The following is a 21,327-nucleotide window of genomic DNA, read 5'->3' on the forward strand; positions in this document are numbered from 1 at the left end:
AAAAAAAAAAGTGGGCTAAGTAAAACGAAGAACATTGAAACTTGAATTACAAACCTACTGTCATTACTAGGAAGACATAAAAACATGGCAAAATCTCTGAGCTGCTGCAACTCCATGAATGGGCTACAACAGTAATGAGACAAGTATCATCATTTTAATAAACATCTTTAACTGACAACTGACAGAAAACAAATCACACATATATTGATGTCTCATGAATAAATACTATATTAATGCCCCAAAATCTAATGTTTACACAGTCATTACATCAAAGTGAAGGGGTAACTTCACCCTCTGGTGTCACAACATGAAATTTTTGAACACATTGATGTATAAAAAGTTCTGAGTCAGTTGCCTGTGGTCTTCTATGATCGACACAATTATTAAATCATAAAATTAACAAAATACTCAAGAGATAATTAATCTCTGGACCCCATTTCCCCATTCAATTGTTTATTTTATCAATTCAAAATGATGAAGACGGTGTGTTCAAAACCAAACAAGGCTGTACAAAGCAGAAAAACAGAGTATTAAAAACACCAATTTAAAAAAAAAGGATATTAAGCGACGAGAGCAATACGAATTAAACAGCAACAAAAACAAAAGCTATATTCACACAGTGTTAAAACTGTATAAATAAAGATGTATCTTAAAAGTGGAATACCTTTTTTTAAAAAGGGCAGTGGAGAAGTGAGTCTAATATGCAGAGGAAAGCTTACTGGAGAGCTTTTAGGGCCACAACAGCAAAGGTACAATTTCCCGTGTCTCTCAGTCTTGATCCTATGGCCAGATTCCCCATGTCTTACTGAGATCTCTAAATTTTATATCATCATGTTTTGTTATTGACCTGTCTGCAGAAAAACAGACACCTACAATGTTTCTGTGTTAAACAAGCCATGACTGCAAATGCATCTCCAAAATCTGCATACATCCTGCAAAATTTCAAATATCAGTGACTACCTAAATTTTGAGCTATCCCTGATCCTATTCTGAAACCACATTCTACAATTTGACCTAAAAACAGCTTTGCAGACTAATTTAAAAACCAAAACAAATAACAGTTTGTTCTCTCCTCCTACTTAAAAGGAGGTTGACCTGCAGGCTGCACGGACTCACAAAGTTCACTTGTTGACTTGGCCTCAAGGCAGGGCAGCTGTTCATTTTACTGCTAATGGAGTGCCACTGACATTACTTTAATGAGACAGCACTAATGAGTGTTGACAGCTCAGACAGCACCCACTGCACTAGCTCACCTCCACCAGGTTCAGCCTTTAGAGCGTCAACAGAGCCGAGAGCACCCTCCTCTGGACAAAAAAGGACATCACCAGAAGACTCAAAGGTGCTCCAGGGAATCGATTCCCCCTCTCCCTTCCTGTATCTGCTCCCATTAATATAAAAAGATAAAACTGAGTAATCTTCTCATAATTGTATGCAATGTAATTTAATAACTAAAACTATTAAGAAAATGTACCAATAGTCACATTAATATAATTTTAAAAAAAAGTTTTAATGAATTATTCAGAATTGACAATGTAAATTTTATTTGTAGCAAGAATATTGTCACACGGTTACTCTTGTATTTGAATAACAGTCATTCCCTTCTTACCATTTCTTAATCAGTAGAGGGAAGCACTGCACCAGAAAGCAGATTAACAGAATCTCTATGCTTTAGGTGAAAAGATGTCCAGTGTTAATGTTACAATGAATTCCTAGCAAATATTCCAGCAACATAAGCTTGAGCCTGTGCAAGTGTTGCTTTTGTAACTACAGCAATCTTAACTGTTAGGGAGGAGCAGGTGACTGACAGATCAGCACATCCATCCACCCACATCAGGTTGGGCGTGATGCTACTGCTGTATGACAACAGTAGCTTCTTATCACAGGAGATGGCAACAATCCTACTTTCCTCTTTTACCACAAGGGGACGCATCCTCCACATACAATGCTGTAGGTTTAAACAAAGGTGAAGTACAGCCTCTGACAAAACAAATATGAAATCAACACACCTGGAGGACGTTCATTCAGCTGATTTGACACAAATGTATTTTTGTTTATTTTGGTTGAAAATTCAGATTTATGTCATTAATGCTACATTTTTTCCAGATCAAGTAGAGGATGAAATTATGAAATCATTTGATGTTGATGAAAAACAACACTAAAAAGCCTGCATTTCTAAGACAAATAACTGCACAAATCTAAATATCCAAACAGTCTGCAGCTAAAAACAGAGCAGTTTGCAGTCCTTATTAAACAGGACCTGGCTGATTGAAGGGAACTGTGGTCTCAACAAGAGATATACGAGTTGACACAATGGAAAGGATTTTACATCTTGTTTAAAAGTGAAATCCATCATAGGTGGGACAAAAGATATTGATTAGTTAAACAGGAAATACAAAAAAAGAAAATTAAACATGATTCCCTGAAAATAGGAAATGAGCAAAAAAGGAAAACAAAAGAGAAGAAACAGAGACAGCACTCAATTTCTGTCAAAGCATTGTCGGAAATCTTGTAGAGCTAAAGAGAAGCAATTATGTACTGTGGATGATCTGGAATGGGCGCAGAGATGACAATGGAACTTTTGTCTGATGCCATCCCAATGAAACATAAAGATGAGCATCTAATGAAAGCAAACAAATGTATCCACAGTCATTTATCATACTGTGGTGCTTACGATATGAAAGGACCAGTAGAGCAGCCTTAATGGTAAATGAAAAGGTGTGCACTCCTATCATGGACACTTCTCTCGCTCTACCCATAGAAGTAGATATAGTGACATCGCAATGACAAACAATCAATCCAAATGAAAATTTAGGTTGAAAACTGAAAAATGTTTTCCTCCGACATATTGCGGTGGAAGGAGTTTTTGCTGAACATGCTCCTGTTGTTGTTCAGCACAAAATGGAGAGGATGTGAAGGATTGTCCAATTCTGACCATAACTTCGACAGCATCCTCTTTTCTGAAACCTCTGTCAGAAAGCCAGGCTCCACACCCACAGCATTACTGGCCTTGTAAATCCGTTTATTGAGTCTGTTGTAATCCGCTGCGCTCAGTCTGCTGCCGTAGCACATCACTACATAGAGGATGGCGCTGGCAACCACAACCTCATAAAACATCCCGAGCAAACAGATGTTAAAGCACCTCAGTCGTCTCAGAAAACAGAGGTGGCTTTTGTTTTAAACAAACCCCACTTTACTGTTAATGTGAACGCCGACATTTCCAATCCTCCACATCATTATTTAAAATAATTGAGTTTAATATGTTTCAGGAACCACATTGTTCAGCTATTAAACAAAAATAGCTTTTATGGTCAGAGAGGCAAACAAAGAAAATGAGTTTACATTAACTGTCTGAGCATCCTGAACTGAAATATTCTCAAGGTTATATTCATTTGTATGTTTTCTGTTGCAGCTTTCTGCAGCTAAAAAAAGAGAAAAACATATCCCCACTTTAACCCTTTACTTCTATTGCTATGTGAATTATCAAGTCAGAATATTGAACTTATAGTATTGAACTTAAGACATCACCTAAAATGCAGAAATGTAATTGTGCACTTCTCTGTCAAAAGGATGAACCATGACATTGTCTAGCAGTTTGGCAATTTATGTGGAAATGAAACTGTGCTTAAAAAAAGGTGATATGGCTCCAAACAGAGAAGAAGAACAAAAGACAGCCTGAAAATACAAAAGAGCCAGTTCGGGCTGCAGTCAGGCATTTTTTTCTGGCAATTTTTAATTGCCATAAGAACTGAAGGTTAGGAGCGAGCAAACACACACACACACAGTTGTAGGTGCTAGGAGAGACCAGAAGGATAAAGCAAAGCCTCATATGTCCAGATTATGAAGGTCCTGACATGTACCATCGTGACATCTCATTAAAACTTACCCAGCACTTCATTTAAAAAGGCTAGTGGAAGCTGCTTACTGTCGCGGCTGTGTACAGCGATGTTACACTCATTACCAGAGAAAGGACATCAAAGCAGATGGGCGATGGGTATGATTAACGGGGCCTGGAATGGCTGCAACAATTTATGTACAGCCAAGAAACAACCAGCCATTTGAGGTTTAGCCAATATTAAAACCAGAGCTTTGCATGAAGTGTAAATTCAACATGAAAGCAATCCAACATCTGAAGAAGGCAGCACACTGAGAGGGAGCACAGGTGTACTGAGTAACTGACCTAAAAATATACAGAGATGGGAAATGTTATGATTCTCCTTTAAAGGTCATCAATTTTTTTTTCCTTTAGCCAGTAGCATGTTCGGTGTGACGAAGCAGTAACTGTGCAGATGGACACAGGAGATGTCCAGCTAAGCAGACAAACCAATGGCACAGTCAGTTTTAATTAGTCGATTCATATAACTACACGAAAACAAACAAGGCCGCCTGCAGAGAACGTAAATTGATGAGAACAGGCTTAAATCACGGTGTCCCATGTGGCATTAAGCTTGCTGTCGCTGGATACTGACCTTATTCAAATTCAAAATTAATATTCTACACTGTGATGCATCCAACCTATGTGGATGAACTCCAGACTGTGATTTGAATGCCAGCAAGCCCCTCTCATCCGAGATGGAACTCAATAATACTGGGTGAGAAGGCATACATGTCCAAAATACTAATGTAAGTTCATGAGAGCGACACATTCAGAACCAAACACGGTATTTGCAACCAGGCCTAATCCTTATATTAATCTCTAAAAACAGTAATATTATATAAATATATAAATCTAGCGATCAAGCAGGATGCAAAAGCGAATATTTAAAAGAAGATAACAATTGACCACTGTGGATAGCAACAATCACACAGTTTGAATGCGCACACAACAACTGAACAGGCACCACATCGCCTGAAAACATAGCAAAGCCATTAACCAATCACAAACTGCATCTAAACAGCAACAGACACTTAAACGACTCATTTGAAAAGACCTTAGAGACAGATATCGGCAGCAAACACGAGAAAACTTCTGGTGTGCGTTAGCATATTACTCAATGATTAACCAAGCCTTCCGAAACCAGGGGCATTATTATTATCAGGTCAAATGCGACCTTAGCATGAATGAAGACACCTGCATTAATGCGGCTGAACACGCCAGCAAGGAAGAGCCAAACATTGTGAAGCACTTTGTCAACACAAGAGCGACTTTTGTTTCAGTTGTGCTGCTTTAATGTTTGTTTGTGTATTACAGCAGATTTAAAATGATTTAACACACACAGCCATCTACCTGTTGCTTGAAGCACGCTCATCTTGTGTTCACGCTGTCTGGTCGTGGTGTCTTTTTCTATTCCTACCATTGGATGGCGCCAGAGAAAGGTATTTTCAAACAGAAACAAAATGAAAGCATGGATTTAATCCTTTGTGTTTTTTTGGTCAGTCTGAACACAAATGAAGAAAATTGAACTAAATCAAAGGTTTTAGAAATTACTTCTGACTTCTAGTGTCTGCAGAGACCATTGGGTGATTCTTTGTATGGCCATTTGGAGCTGTAAACTCTCACCTCATTAACTCAGTCTGTGTAAGAAAATGAAGTTGGACTTTATCTTGGCTTTGGGAGCACCAGGGAGAATTGATGTTCTTTGTGGACTTACCATCTGCTCCTGTATGAAAAAGTTAAAAACTTCTCTCTCTGTGGTATTAATTAAAAAATCAGTGCCCTGCTAGATATTTGTCATTACCTTTAATTTATAAGATGGCTAGACAGCTGCACATGTGACCACTGTTCTAGCAAATAGACTGGCTTCTCACCTTGTAGCTGGACAGTGGGGAAATCTTTTTCAATTAAACACCATACATCAAATCCAAGCTTTTAATTTTGGCCCTGAAGCTAATCTGAGTTAAATGATTTTTGTGGAAATTAGTAATTTTAATTTGCACCTTTACTGTGCCGGTCTCACTGAACAGGTTAATTGAAATGTTCAAAGAGCTCACATGTGTGGTGGATGGCGACAGTGGTTAATGACTCTATACTGTGTATTTAAAGGATATGTGAAAATAGAAACTGCTATATGACTAATATTGATGCGATGGTCACAAATTACATTTGTCACATGAACAGTCTACAGGTTTGTAGTGTGAGATTGGGGTTTTTTTTTTCAGACTGTAACAGCAATTTAATACAACACAGTAACTGCAGCATGACAAAGATGTTAAATGTTCTCGTTGTCTGACCTCCCTGATTCACCCTTGACATAAGATTTAGCATGTATCAAAACACATACAACATATAATCACTGCAACTCATTATTCACCACTTTCATTAGTCTGATCTAGTTACACTTAGTGATTTGTAAAGAATACACCATATTTTCCCTTTCAGTGCTCTGCACAGTTGTCAGCCTTGTACCATATTATTCAGTGTGAACATTTTCACATAATAGGGTAAATCTGTAGAGCCATTAACTTTGTGCTTCACTGCAAAGACTGCTGTAGCCTAAACATGTCATTATCTTTTCTTTCCTTTTTTTTCGTTTGGCTGTTAACTGAAATGAAAAGAGGACACTGCATGAATATTTAATTCTTTGTTGTATGTCTGAAGCTGAACTTTCTGCATTCAAAAGTAGGCATCATGTTGCATTTGAACTACTTTGGATAGATAAAAAAGAACGATCACACATATATTAGTGATAGTGAGGGACAGCGATAAAGTAAAATAATATTTCAAATGTATGGGTAGTGAAGGATATCTGTACAGACCTATAGTGCACTGTTATCAGCATAATATAGGTACTAAGCAGAACTCTACTGTGCACTTTTTCACATTTGTATTTCCTTTGTATTTTTTTGAAACCTCTAAATCTTCACTGAAATCAATTTGATCTACCTTTATGTAAAAATGTTGCCATTATTTACAACCATTGATAAACAAGAAAGCATTTATGTGGGTCATATTTTCTATATTTTAATACCTATGTGCTTTTCTGAACTCAAACAAGACTATTTTTTAATTCACAAAGATGGCAAATGATGTATACAGTACATCATAAATTCACTATTCCCTTACTTCCAAATCACCATTTTAAAGGCTGAACTTCAGAACTTCTAATTGTAAAGCTTAAATATACCTTGAACAATCTTGTAAAGAAGACAGGAAGGAACCGAAATGTCTTCTAATTCAAGATCTTTAACCACACACTACACACACATACACACACTGCTGATCTATTGAAAACACAGTATCTCTAACAGTGTGCCTTCCTTTGCAGGGCTGGGGGATGCACGCGGTTCTGTTTTGTGCCAGAGGCGGTGGTACTGCTGCACTGTGGACTAATACCCTGGATGTAATCCAGCTGCACTGCGTCCAATTAAAGCACCACGTAAAGCTTTGAACACTGGGCTGTTACTGCTCCGGTAACTCAGTTCTCGCAACGATTTCTGAGCTCTGGGCAAAAGTGTATCTGCTGTGAAATGTTAATAAAGTGATGATAGTGTTGCCATTTAATCTCGTCACACTGACTTGCAAAACATTCAATTAGCTATTTAAATATTTTAAAGCTTCTATTTTTTCCCCAAACCCCACAAAAACATTTCATTACCAAACTCCAGATTTCAACGTGACGCTTATGACATCAGCATTACCACCAGCCACGTAATCGTGCGTCGCACTTCTATTTTTACACTAAAAAGCTATTTTTGAACGAGTGCACCAGCGTGCTTCAGACGCTGGCAGTAAAAGACAATAGACTGTAAGTGCTCAAACACAGCGACTGCTTTAAGCACTTTTTGTCCTTAAAAAAAGCCGTCCATCATGTCAGTGCGCAATTGCGCAGCAGGAACCCCCGATGTGTGAGACCAGTGACATGACCACTGAAAAAACTACCGCAGCGCCGCAAGAGAACCAGCCTCCTACTGTGACCCCATTCCAGTAAAGAAGACTTCTAAATTCCCCCACAGTAACAAGGTGAGCGGTCTCTGTGCGAATTTCCCACAACCCCATCTTCGACGCTGCTGGAAGAGTAGCTTCGTGTAATGAAGACGTTCGTATACCGGTGAGGGTAAGCAGCATGTTCATCTGTTGGACTCATATACGTTGTGTCCACAACTCACGATGACAGCTCGCATCAGGACTATGGATGCACTTTTCAAAAGTCTGGGTTTCTGAGAGGAAGCATGATGGACGCAGCGGACATAGTTGCCTCTGTGCTGGTTTTGGGGATTATTGTCGTGTCGCTGCTGTCCAACGTTGTGGTGCTGATCTGCTTTATGTACAATCCAGAGATCCGCAAACAGGTACCCGGCCTTTTTATTCTCAATTTGACGTTTTGCAACCTGTTGCTGAGCGTGTCCAACATGCCACTAACTCTGATCGGGCTCATCACCACGGGCCACCCCGGGGGCAGCGGTTTCTGTCAAATTGTGGGTTTCCTCGACACTTTTCTCACCACAAACTCCATGTTGACCATGGCAGCTCTTAGCATCGATAGATGGGTGGCGGTGGTTTTCCCGCTGAGCTACCACTCAAGAATACGGCACCGGGATGCAGTGATAGCTCTAGGATACACGTGGATACATTCACTTTGCTTCTCCACGGTGGCTACCTGCCGTTCCTGGGTCGGCTACAACCACCTTTACGCATCGTGCACGCTGTGCAGTGTGAGAGCGAAGGGAGCCGGGACGCAGTTCATCATTTTCACCGTGGTTTTGCACTCTCTCACTTTCCTTCTCACGCTGATCGTGCTGTGTGTAACGTATCTCAAAGTTCTCAAAGTTGCGAGGTTTCACTGTAAACGCATCGACGTCATCACTATGCAGACACTGGTGCTGCTTGTGGATATCCACCCCAGGTAAACAAGCATTAGAGATGCATTCGCTCTAATCCACCTGTCCTTTTAATACATGTGTCTTTTAATAAAACATTTCCACCCATTGTTATTTATGTTATCCAGTGTGTCAAACAATCATTTGGATACTTTGGAGGTTAAATCATTCTGTCAGCAAATTGTGATTATATAAGAAAACCTTTATTTAGTGCATTTATTTAAATCAAACAGAATCTTTACAGATTCACTAGCTGTTATAAAGCTGTCCATCATATTGATAATGTCTATCAAAATTTGTAATCAAATGTTGGACATTTGATTGAATAAAATAACCACATTTGATTCCTAGTAACAGAATTGAAATGCTCTCTCTTTGTATATTTTCTTTTTATCTCTGTAGTGTGAGAATCCCTGATGTAATTGTCTTAGATAACAGTGCACAGTGTACTGTTCTCTTCAAGTCTGCCTCATATGTCTTCTATTTTGACTGCTTAATTATGTTTGCATGTCTCTGGTAATGCATACAAGGGAGATAATCTTACCTGTGTGCTTTGACAGTGTACGCCAGAAATGCTTGGATGAACAGAAGCGGAGGAGGCAGAGGGCCACCAAAAAAATCAGTACATTCATCGGCACATTTATGGTGTGCTTCACGCCTTATGTCATTACAAGGTGAGGAGCGATGTATAATGCTGCATGGTTTGTGGATGTGTATGTGTGTGTGTGTGGGTGGGAGCAGAATCCATGTTTGTGAGAGATATTTACCACCATACTGTCACCAGAAGATGTGAAGGTTTCGTACATTTTTCTTCATTTTGAATCAAAAGATTAAAAATAAATTTTTAACAACTGGCATCAAGGAGATATTGGACTACAGCTAATGATCAAAAGCTTATCAAGTACAGCAATACAGATGGTGGTAACTACTGTATGTGTAAGATAATATTTTAAATATTTAAGCTACTACATCTTTACTTAATTCTTTACAGTATAACGTGCACTCACTGTTTGCACTTGCGGTTAATAACAAGTGCAAAAAAAATGCTCTTGCTGGTTTGTCCAGCCTTTATTTTGATGTAATAGGAATTTAAAAAGAAATCATCATTTGCAAGAACTTGAGAATCCACAAAAGCCACAGCCATCTGTTCAGATTCCCCGAACATAGTGATGACATTTCAGTGAAGTGAAATGAAGTGATGACATTTTCACAGTACTGAGGCACTGGTGGAGATTCATTAAGTGTTGTAGATTTCTTCCATTTCACTCATGTAAGAAGCTGCACTTTGTCCATCAATTGTATGTGACTTTTCTTCCCATGTTTTCTCTGTTTGAGGTAGAATTGTAGAGCTTTTCATCCCAGGACCCATAAACTCTCACTGGGGTGTGCTGTCCAAATGCTTGGCCTACACCAAGGCAGCAAGCGACCCATTTGTCTACTCACTGTTGCGTCACCAGTACAGGAAGACCTGCAGCCTTCTGGCAAACAAAGTCCTCAAGAGGAGCACGTTCAACTCCTCCTCACTCAGGATAGAGAACAATGCAAGGAGAAGTGACAACTCCTCCAATGCAACCAACAATGTCCAACCACCGACCGAAAAACCCCTCGGCCAGTGAATGTCAACACAGTGACAGCTGAAGTGTTGATCTTGGATGCTGACATTTTCTTCTGAGTTTGAGATAACATAAAAAGTGATATTATAATATCAAACGTTTCTCATGTAATTACTTGTTAAGGGACAAGATATTTTGTACTTTTTATTGTGAACAAATTCAATGAAAAGACCAAAACCAGCAATGTGTTACTCCGCATCTCCATACTTTATTAATTTGCCACCGTTTCTGACTTAGATAGCTAAATGCTCAGATTGTGCTGCTTTTTTCGCATCTGTATTCCTGAATGCAAAAATGCATTGACCGTTATTGACAGTGACATCTCTTTATTTACAGCAGATACCCATGTTCGTGATTACAAGAAGCATGTCACACAGTGCTACTTACTGTAGATGTGTTTTTCAATTATTATTTGTTAACTCTCAATAGAGTAGGTTTATTGTGGGGAGGGGGGGGGGGATGTAGGCCAGCTATGTTTGTAGACTTTAATGGCATTGAGGATTTAATACAAGTGTACATCTTTTTCTGCAAAGGTCTTGGACCTGTTTTTCGTGATATAGCTTTGTAGCATTCTGGTAAATTTGTGTGAAATACCTAGACTGCTGTGGCATGGTAATCTAGTGACTGTTTCAAAGGCACAAACTGCAGCGCACGTGAACAAGACTGCCGCCCCATCTCCAAAATGCAGAACGAAGGAACAGAAGTATCTGATTACCTCAAATCGATGTATTTATAAGTTATATTGTTTGGAAAAAGATGCTCAAAGTGTTGTGTTCCACCTAAAGCGAATGGCTGCATGTCTTGACTGAAATTCAAGCATAACCTCTGACCTCACTCATGATGAAGAAAGCTGGATTAAATACTTCATGTGTTCATGGAATCATTTAAAGCAGATGATATTTTAAAGTTGTGTTGCACCACACTGATAGTTTTATTGAAAATACTGTACAGTATAACTGTGAGGCCTGACTTCTAAAGTGCCTATGAAGTCTCTGATTGAATCACAACTCAACAGAGGGAACACTTTTCTCAATGGTTGTGTTATGGTAAAGTGTGTGATTTTAATCCTGTTAAGTAGTCCGTTTTGTAAGTAACGTTTATTTTGTAATACAACCTCGTTATTTGGTTGCGTAAGGCAGCACAAGGTGAAATGTTATTGAATGTGGTAGCAGCTATTCAGTAATGTGTAATTAACATTTGAGCTCATGTCATATGAGTGGCTGTGCGATATCTGTGTTGTAAGACAACACTGACTAATCAGGATGTTGTGTTTTTACTTTACTGTGACAGTATGAAGCCTTTAAAAGGCAAAAAAAAAAAAATCTATTTATTTTTGTCAAAACTGTGTCTGAATTTTGCTAATACGTTTGTGATGATATTACAATAAATGCTGTGCATTTTGACATTTGAAACTGTGCCAAGCTGTCTTCTTAAACATTTATCATCTGTATTTTTATTGAGATGATGCATAGAGAATTCAGCAAATCTGATCTTGAACAATGCTTTACTATAGCACCAATCTTCCAACACCTTTATTCTCCCACGATGATTAAGTCATGGAGAAATAATAATTAACCCGAAAAATCATTTAAGGGTCCCTCCCACTACTGCTGCTGTTGATGTGGCAGCAGAACAAAGACTTTATACAAAAGCATCAGGATTGAAAGTTAAAGGCTTTCTTAATTGCAGAGCTTCTAGAAGGAGTGGGAAAAGAATAAAAGAAGCCACAAAAAAGGATGGAGGTAGGCATTATCTCGCCAAATGCTGTGGCAGTTTTCAAAGGTCCCTTCCATCTGTGTCATCTATCCTACTTAAATCCAATGCAAAACAAATTGAATCAAAAAATTTGAAACAATCATGTCTTGTCATAAGACAAAACTGCCCCCAGTAAATTGAATTATTCACCAAAAGGGCAAAAGATGAGCTGACCATATCACTGTGAAGCACACCAAGCGAGGGCAATTAGCTGAAAGTATTCAGTGAGTTTGGAAGGAGCCCCAGTCTGGAGGTGTGTGCATACCACATCTCCCTGGGAGATTTAGTGAGTGGGTAGTGTAGTGGCAGACACAAACCTGCCATACACGAAATGCTGTGTACAGACCTAGCGATTAAGTCACTGTGCGTGGGATGGACAAGAAAGCAGAGGAGGAAGAAGGAGAACATGAGTTTGCTGGATGACTTCATGCGACCCGAGTGTCAGGGCACGACGAAGGAGTGGCGCTCGCTACAGTTCTCCCACTCCGACAAAGTAAAAGGTGTTCGTGTAAAAAAAACCATTTACGACCATGTGAGGTAAAAATTCAGTTCAGTATCAAAGGATTTATGGTTTTATGTGAGCTTTAAACGCTGTACAAATTTGACTTCCTGATCAGATTATGTCAGGTCTCTTAAACTGATCAAGCTCAATTTAAAATGTTAGTGCAGTCACCGTCTTTACAGTGTTGTCTGAGTTTATTGAACAAGCTATAACAGGTCATCATACCACAATAGTAAAGTAGAAGTAGATTGCAGGAGATTACACAGAATACAGTATGTGTGTGCAAATTTATCATAAAGGACAAAGCTCATAAACAAAATATTAATAACTCATAAAAGCATGCAAACATGCCAGACCTCTAAATTCCTGAAAATATGCAGTGATGAAGTTTTAGAGCTAAAGAGCCACTAAATGTGGCATTTCACACGGGTGTTTTAAAAGACTGTAGCAAAATAAATTGGCTGTCAAATTTGTGCAAGACTGCCACAGTAGCTGGAGTCACCCATGTGCTCCAACCTCTTTTAATCAGCAGCAGCTACAGCGAGCTGAATAAGAAAAGAATCACCGTGCACACACTGAGAAAACGTAACTGACTCATCTTTTTAATTTCTGTTAGACAATCTTTCACCGTGAGCTCCCTCTGATCTGCTCATTAATTGCAGAAGCACATAGAAGGGTTTACATACAGTATCCGCAGATGTTTAAACATGACATATCCGAGGAAAACAGCAGATAATGATGATAATGAAGGCATGACTTTCTATTATGTCCCCTTGTCTCACTAGGCCTCTATTCTCTAGTTTTCTTTGTCTTTAATCTCCAAGTATTCCTTATATAGCAGTTTATCCTAATCTCTTCCAGTAAATCTACCAGACAAACCACATAATGTGAATCATGGGAATGTTGGTCTTAAATGTCAAAGTTTTCCCCATGCCCTTAAGCAAACAGCCTGCCCTGCTCATAGATGTAATAAAAAGACCATCTATTTTTGTCCAGGAATGCCACATTTGTTTTGTTTTTTTCCCCTGGGTTTTTTATTTATTTATTTATATTTTTTGTCCCCCAAACCACTACAGAAACGTTCAAAGAGTATCACTGCCTTCAAGCGAAAACCTCATGCTACTGTTTTCAGTATCTTCAAGGACTTCGTGGTTAATTTTAACATTCCACAAATTTATAAAGGCAATAATTCAAAATTTAAAAATTAAAAAAAAATCTGATTAGAAAGCTTTTCACATGATAAAATTAATGAGCAGCAAGAGTTATTTGTTTTGATACCATGGATAACTCACCATAAGGACAAAGTCCACACTGCGTGTTCACGTCTGCAGCAAAAATGTCAAGCAAATATTAAATTAATAGCATTACAAGTCTGTTATGCTCCAGCCATCTGTTCAGCATGTAAACATTGATTCTACTGCTTATGGACATGCCAATATCTGTTTATGTATCTGCATATTTTGAGCATTAACTGAATACTGATGCCCACTTGCTTTTCCAAAATGAGACAAATTTAAACTATAAAAAAATGATTTAAGATGAGTGGTCAAAGAGGTCACTTTCACAAACTGGCTCAAGCTGCAATCATGTGAAAAAGAAAGTTTTATTCGTAGTCCCATGAAAAATAAAGAGCATCATTACTGAGCAGTAACTGAGGGTCAGTAGCAGCTAGGTCCTGCTAATTAAATGCACTTAAGTAACTGATTATCAGTAAGTGTGACCACTAGTTTTGGCATTTTGTTAGTGTGGAGCATCTTGGTGTGTGTTAACACAGTACTACAATTTTCCCAGGAGTGGACATCCCAGCAGACTAGCCCAAAGGTCAGACAATACTCAGAGAAACTACAAAAAGCCCACGTCTACATTTGGGTCAGATCTTAGTTTGCAGGTTAAATTTAATGACAGTATAACAGAAAAAGGCTGAACCAGCAAGGCTTGTTTGGAAGGGCTGGAGAAAATCTCATCTCTCCTAAAAGAACATGCCAGCGTTGCCTAGCTTTTCAAAGTTGCATCTGAACAAAGACATAATTTCTGGGACAATGTTGCTTAATGCACAGCACCGTGTCAGCAAATCAGCACAAACACTTCCTACCAACTGTCAGGCAGTGGTGGAGGGGTGATGTTTGGGGTATGACCTGACAACCCAGTATCACAGCAAAACGCGTTATAGACATGCCCGTTCCTCGTGTCCATTTCACACTTTGCCTCTCCAAAACATGAAATGGAGACGCATCTAGAAGAGACCAGCAGACAGAGGTAATATATTTAAAGCCAAGACGTCGGTAGTGAGCAAAAAACATAAAAAGTGCATCCCAGAGTCCTTAAAAAGCAGAAACGATTAAGCTAGTAAAGGGTGAATTGAATGAGGTGGACCAGCATGTCTATGACATACATGTTTTGCCATGAGTAGCAAAATATGCTGGAGTCAAATGTGAGGCCATCTGTCCAACACCTAAAGCTTAGCTGAAACTGTGTCATGCAATGGGACAATGATCCCAAACACACAGAATAGCTGAAGGAGAAAAGACTCAATGTGCTGCAGCGGCACAATCAAAGTGCAGACGTCAGCTGATTGAAATGCCAGGACTTTCAGAAAGCTGTTCATAAACAAATGCCTGCAAACCTCCATGAACTGAAGTAATGTTGTAAAGAAAAAACTCCTCCACGACAATACGACAGACTGATAAAGTAACGCAGTGGCTTCAAGTTATTGCTACAAGTGGTTCTACATGTTATTGTATTATGTGGAGTACTTAGTTTTTCACAGGATTCCAAAGTCCTGTGAAATCCTGTGTGAAAATAAACAAATCCACACAAGATGTTATTTTTCATTAAAAGATAATTTATCAAACATAAACCACCACAAACACCAAAAAGGTTGAGTGAACTAGACAGACAGCAATTCATCTAGGCCAGCTTTTACAACCTGGAAGCCCCAGGATAACTGCAGTGGCTTATAACCCTACCTGGTCAACCAGTCATCATCAAGAGTAGGCCAGGACCACCTCGGAGACAGTGGGAGGGGTGACATAGTCACCAAATCCAACAGAGACCATATCTGTCTACCTTAAATTGAATTGTAATCCATCCAATAGAGACCAAAATAGACATTTCATTCTGAAGCACAAATGTCAACTCAGACTAGTGATTGTGCTGTATAACCACAGGAGTCAGTGGCATTCATCCTCTCGAGACCAGTCATCCTGTGTAATACATTGGCAAGCCATCAAATAGTTCAATTTTCAATAATCATAAACACAAAAGGATCAAGTTTTATTTATTTATTTGTTTAAATAAAAGTCATCATGATGATATCGGAAAATTGGTCAATTTATTTTACTGGGAAAACACATTAATTTAGGGTAATTTTATTCACTCAGATTTCCCGTTGTTCTGGAATGGCTCTACATCACTAAATCATATCACTCCATCTATCCATCCATCCATCTCCTCTCTTAGTCACTTATCCAGTTTTAGGCTTATGGTCTCCTGAGAAACAGTGTTCGTAAAAACATGCAATATTTTAAATGTTTTTGTTTAGAAAAAAGTTAAACAAAAAAGTTTTTTGTTTGTTTTGTTGCATTTGTTGAAAAGAATGATATCAAAAAACAAATTTTCCATGACTTCAGACAAAAACATCTGCTAATGCAATCCCCACAAAAGTGTTATTGTAGCTATAAGATATTGTTATTAAGACTTCTTTCAAAGGGCATTTGTGGTATGATTTTCATGTGCTGCACACAAGCTCTAATTAAGAAGTACAGACATTATCTTGCTAGCACACGGTACAACGTGAGAACCACATTGTTCCAGAGTCAAAGCAATAAAAGCACTAATGAACCTACTGTAACCCCATCTGGTCTTTATGCAAACCTTGACTGTTGTCCAGCTTTGAGAACTACACTACCGGCACCATCCTCAGAATAATCAAAGAGTTTCACGGTGCATTCACTGTGCAATCAATTAAACATGCATGTATTGAAGAGATATATGCTTCTTTCAGATCTGTGCATTTCTAAATGTTAACAGGAAAAGACAGGAGGGAACAAAAGACTCATGCACATGTATGATAAAGGAAACATGAGACCTCACTTCAAGTACTTCCTCTTTCTCCTGCAGCTTCTTCTTGTCTGAGTCACACACACAGCTGAGTAATGTTGCCCTGAATCAAACAGAAAGCTCCAGAGGTGGGAATTCTTCTACACTTCTTAAAAATAGATCAGAGGGTAAAAGATGCTCCACATTTTTTATTCCTCATCAAAATTCAAGACAAGGCAGCAGAAAGGTTAAGGTGTAACCACAAAGCTTTTATTTGCAAGTGAATAATAAAGCTAATCTATTTAAATACAAATGCTTGCTCCAGGTGTTTATCACTGCTTCTTAAAGAGTACTCCACAGTACTCTGTGATTTCCTGCTTGGCCACTTTTAAGGCATCATGTGGATATGGTAATGTTTTGGTGACTTTAACTGTGCCAGCTGCTCTGAGAGCGTCAATGCTGACAGTTAATGAGAGGATGATGTATGTGGCTTCAGTGTTCAGACTGAGTCATTTCTAACCATCTGCTTCATGATCACGAGATACAATAACGGGAGAAAGTTGGGGTGAATTTGCGATTTTTGTGCATAACAGCTTTTTGTCAAACGATTGATTTCATTTTGATTTATTAGGATATTTTACATTAACAACAAAATATAACTCAGTATGAAATAATAGATTTCGTTATGAGGTGTAGCTTTGAAGCTCCGTGTTTGCGAGTCGGCTTTTGAAGGTATGAGTTGATAGCTGAAAGGTAAATACTGTAGCTTGCAGCATACAGATGGATGAATACATGAAATATAGACTGCCATTCGATGAGGAGGGTTATATCAGATGGTACTCTGCAGTAAAACTAATTCAGGTTGTCCTATTAACAATGTGTGCATGTAATATAAATTGATCGAGGTGTTACCTCAGCTATAACCCAACTGCACCTGCATCTGGAAACTTTGTGTCAGACAAGTTAAGTCTGGTTTTAACAAACTGCCGACAAGCTTACAGCAACAAATGCTGTCTGTGCTCCCCGAGTCTTTTTCTGACCTTCATGTTTCGAGTTAGCATGCAGCCCATGTTTACCCATCCTGCCAAGTATACAAGGCACATATTCAGACAGCTGCCTCCTACTTCACTGATAGAACACTGCATCCAGACTCCCATCGTACTCAAATCCATTAATTTCACTCGATAGTGTCTCAATTTTAATTAAATCCATTTTTTAAATTTGTCACACGCTGTTATCAAGCTACAGTGGCACTCTACTGATGTAATTATGCAAGAAAAACTGTTGTTTTCAGTCACATACCCATTCAAAGCAGCGTACTTCTATAATATCTAATAAGCACACCAGTGCATCACTAGCTTCTGTCATATAAATCCTTCAGATAAACTTTAGGCTATGAGCCAATGCCGTGAAATGTGCCTGACAGGTATTTCCACCTTTTTCATTACCTTGCTGTCAGCTGCAGTGAGGGTTGTGTGTGATAAAAATGTGCCAAAGACCCAGTGTGACATGTGGTACCATTAAAAATCCCATCAGACAATAATTGAGACCAAAGAGGGGCACATCTAAACTGACACAGGGAGGACGTTTATCCTTTATGAGGTGAGTGAAAGCTCGCAGAAGGTTAAAGCAAAAGCAGAAGTGAAGAAAACAACAATGGTTATATTATAACATACTGCATTGATAGATTCATGGCCCGAGAGGGAAAAATATGTCCACTAATGCTGAGTGGAGCAATATGAAGAATAGAAATAGAAGGGCATTTAAACGTAACAGGATGTGACTGTCGCTCACTGACCATATATGTCTTTTTCCAGCCTTGTTCCAGTCAGTCAATACCCTCAAATGCTGAGGAAATTTCCGGCAGAAATGTAAGGAGGCTGCCATTATAAGAGGCAGAAAAAACCCAAAGAGAGGGATTGTGAATCTATCAGTAGAACTGCGAACAAAAGTGATCCATGTAATTATTCTTTCAGACACCTAAGAGCCCACGGCTTAGGGAAAATCCATCAAGTCATTTCATTATCGGAGAGACGTCAGCATTGAAAAGAACTGGAGACAATGGAGCCACTTTCTGGAGAACTGTGGTTACACATGAATAAGCCTCTCTCACAGAGGTCAAATGAACATACAAGCTGCGAAAAGGAGAATCACTATCGAGTGAAAATACTTGAGAACAATGGTTGAGAGGCACCTACAATTGCTGATGACCTTCTTGTATATTTCCCATTGTGAAAACATAAGTGCATCCAGGAACAAAAATGTAGTGATCTGAGAAGAATTTGAAAAGCATTCCAGTTCCGTGCTCAGTACTTAACCACATCTTGAAAGGACACTCCTTTAGATCCTTTTCATTGCACGGTGTTATCAATAAAGGACACAAAGCAGTTATGTCTATTTACATCAGCTTGAGTACAAGTGCAAAGAACAAGTTCAAAGTTTTGTTGAACCAAGTGAAACTATGCTCACAGCACAGTTAAAATTTTTTTAAAACTCCTGGTTTCTTCCACTGGACAGCGTCTGCATGGGTTTTGTCTCAATACTCAATTTTCCTCAAATTTTGAACACTACACTCATCAAATGAAGTGGAAAACTATAGGTGTGAATTTGTGAAAACCTTTTGAAGGACTCTAAACGTGCCAGCACGTGGAGTATATGCAGTGTATGTTAAATTTCCTTGCAAACACAGAACGTGCAACATGTTCTACAGCAGAAGCACCATCCACACCATCCGCCATCCATTAGCTGATATGTGTGATTGTATGAGCGAGTTTGGATGCACGTGTAAAGAGAGGGATCTAAAAGGGAAAGCAAATAAAAGCTGGCATGACATTAACCTGAGAGAGAAAGGGAATCATCATGCAATCATCGCCTGCTGTGAACTATGAAAGCTTCTTATACATTTACCCTGGTCCAGTGGTCACACTTCTCACTAAAAGGCAAAAGAAAAATTTCCAGGCTGCTGATAGATTACCGGCAAGAAATACTACCATAACGTGTGTTATGGTAGTATTGCAGGGTGCTGCCAGAAAAGCTTTAAATCTGCATATATTTGGCAATCTACTGAAAGGCTATAATATCTTTCTGTGAAAGGATTTTCTTTAATTTGGTACTTTGATGATGATGGTAAAAATCATTTCCACATGATTAAGGAACATGATAAAGAGATATTCATATTCCTCCTTTATTATCTAATAACTCACTTTTAATAACTGTGTTTATTAATAGCACCAACAACAAAGATTCTTGTTTCTCACAAATCTGAATCATCATTCAGCACATCATCACATTACAAAAGCAATTATCAATGCATTTTAAGTTTGGCATACTGTAATTATTTGTGACGAATGAGGAGGATGAGTCAGAGATAAAGCAGTGCAGCAGCACAGATGATAGTTGCACATTGACCTTGCTTGACTGAACAAAGAGTCTTGGTCGATGACTTTATAAATAGACATGTTCACTTTATGTGATTCAGAACGATATTTTTTGCATTCCCGTCACGTTTCCTGTCACACATGATACATCCAAATTAATTGAATCTTCTTTAATCACTCACACTTCTGTGTACTTGTCAACATTATAATATCACTTTGTATCAGTAGAGTAACATGTGTATCTCTTGCCTTACCAGGAAAGAATAGTAGTTTCACAACAGGAGACAGAAGTTCTGTAGTGGATCTTTGCGGGTTAAAATCCAGAGCAATTTCTAAGCCTCGATCAGTGTTGTGAGAGCCGATGTAGCCATTTATGTTTCACACATGAAAAACTGGGCTAAAGTACTGAAGACTGCGATTTGTGTCCTGTTTTAATCCAAAAGTCAACGATGTTTTGTATTTAAGCATGACTACAATTATCTTATAAATATAATAGAGTAATGTGCAAAAAACTAAGTCACCTTTAATTTCTTCAATATGTTTTGTTAGGAAAACGAGAAATTGGTGAAGAGATTTATGGAAATATCTGCAAACATACATATTTAGGGAAAAACAGGGTTTATGCACTTTCGTTCCATTCCTTATGTAGCCTTCAGGAAAACTTCTCCAGGTTTCTGGAAGGACATTCAAAGCTTTCCTTTGCCTTTTGTTCTCATTCTCTATCAAGATGAGCCCGCACCACTTTAATAATGTTGAGGTCTGTGCTCTGTGGAGGCCAATCCATGACTGATAGTGTTTCACTGTATGCTTTTCTATACAGGTATGCTTTTACTGTACTAGCAGTGTGTGGAAGATCATTGTCATGAAGTCATTGTCCATCAGACTGTTTTCAGGTATTACATTATTTATCAAAGATGTACTTTTCTGCTTTAATATTCCATCAGTTTTGATAAGATCCCCACTGGCTGAAATCCAGCCCTGAGTCATGAAAGAGCCTCCACCATGTTTACCAGATGGCTGTAGACACTCACTGTTATACCTCTCATTTGACCTCCTCCATATATATTGATGATAATGAGTATATATGATAATGTGAAGCAAAAGTTTGGATTCATCAAGTTTTGGATTCATCACTCCATAACCTACATACAACCTGTTGTTGTTGTAGTTTTTTGACAGGCTAGAAATAAAATGCCTAAAGATAAGTTGTCACTTATGTGAAGACACAACAGCGGTTCATCCAATGAGTGAAAAAGCAGCCAATATTCAAAAAACATTTGAAAGACCT

General features: G+C 38.6%; 1 protein-coding gene and 1 long non-coding RNA gene across 2 annotated transcripts in view; one reads left to right on the forward strand and one right to left on the reverse strand.

The window, feature by feature from the left end:
- Window positions 1-5,282, reverse strand: part of LOC102197253 (uncharacterized) — a 41,201-nt gene extending 35,919 nt beyond the window's left edge. Inside the window, exon 1 of the long non-coding RNA XR_311577.1 lies at window positions 5,225-5,282. This is a non-coding gene — a long non-coding RNA (uncharacterized LOC102197253). The remainder of the gene's footprint in view (window positions 1-5,224) is intronic.
- Window positions 5,283-7,676: 2,394 nt separating this feature from the next.
- On the forward strand, window positions 7,677-11,645 carry LOC102197451 (G-protein coupled receptor 26-like). The gene is made up of 3 exons (XM_005727419.1): window positions 7,677-8,780; window positions 9,315-9,428; window positions 10,094-11,645. Exons 1-3 carry the CDS (start codon window positions 8,107-8,109, stop codon window positions 10,368-10,370), a joined length of 1,065 nt encoding a protein of 354 aa, XP_005727476.1. The 5' UTR covers window positions 7,677-8,106; the 3' UTR covers window positions 10,371-11,645.
- Window positions 11,646-21,327: the final 9,682 nt, after the last annotated feature.

This window comes from Pundamilia nyererei, unplaced genomic scaffold (assembly GCF_000239375.1).
Source record: "Pundamilia nyererei isolate P.nyererei 1_Seehausen unplaced genomic scaffold, PunNye1.0 scaffold00024, whole genome shotgun sequence".
Taxonomy (NCBI): Eukaryota; Metazoa; Chordata; class Actinopteri; order Cichliformes; family Cichlidae; genus Pundamilia; species Pundamilia nyererei.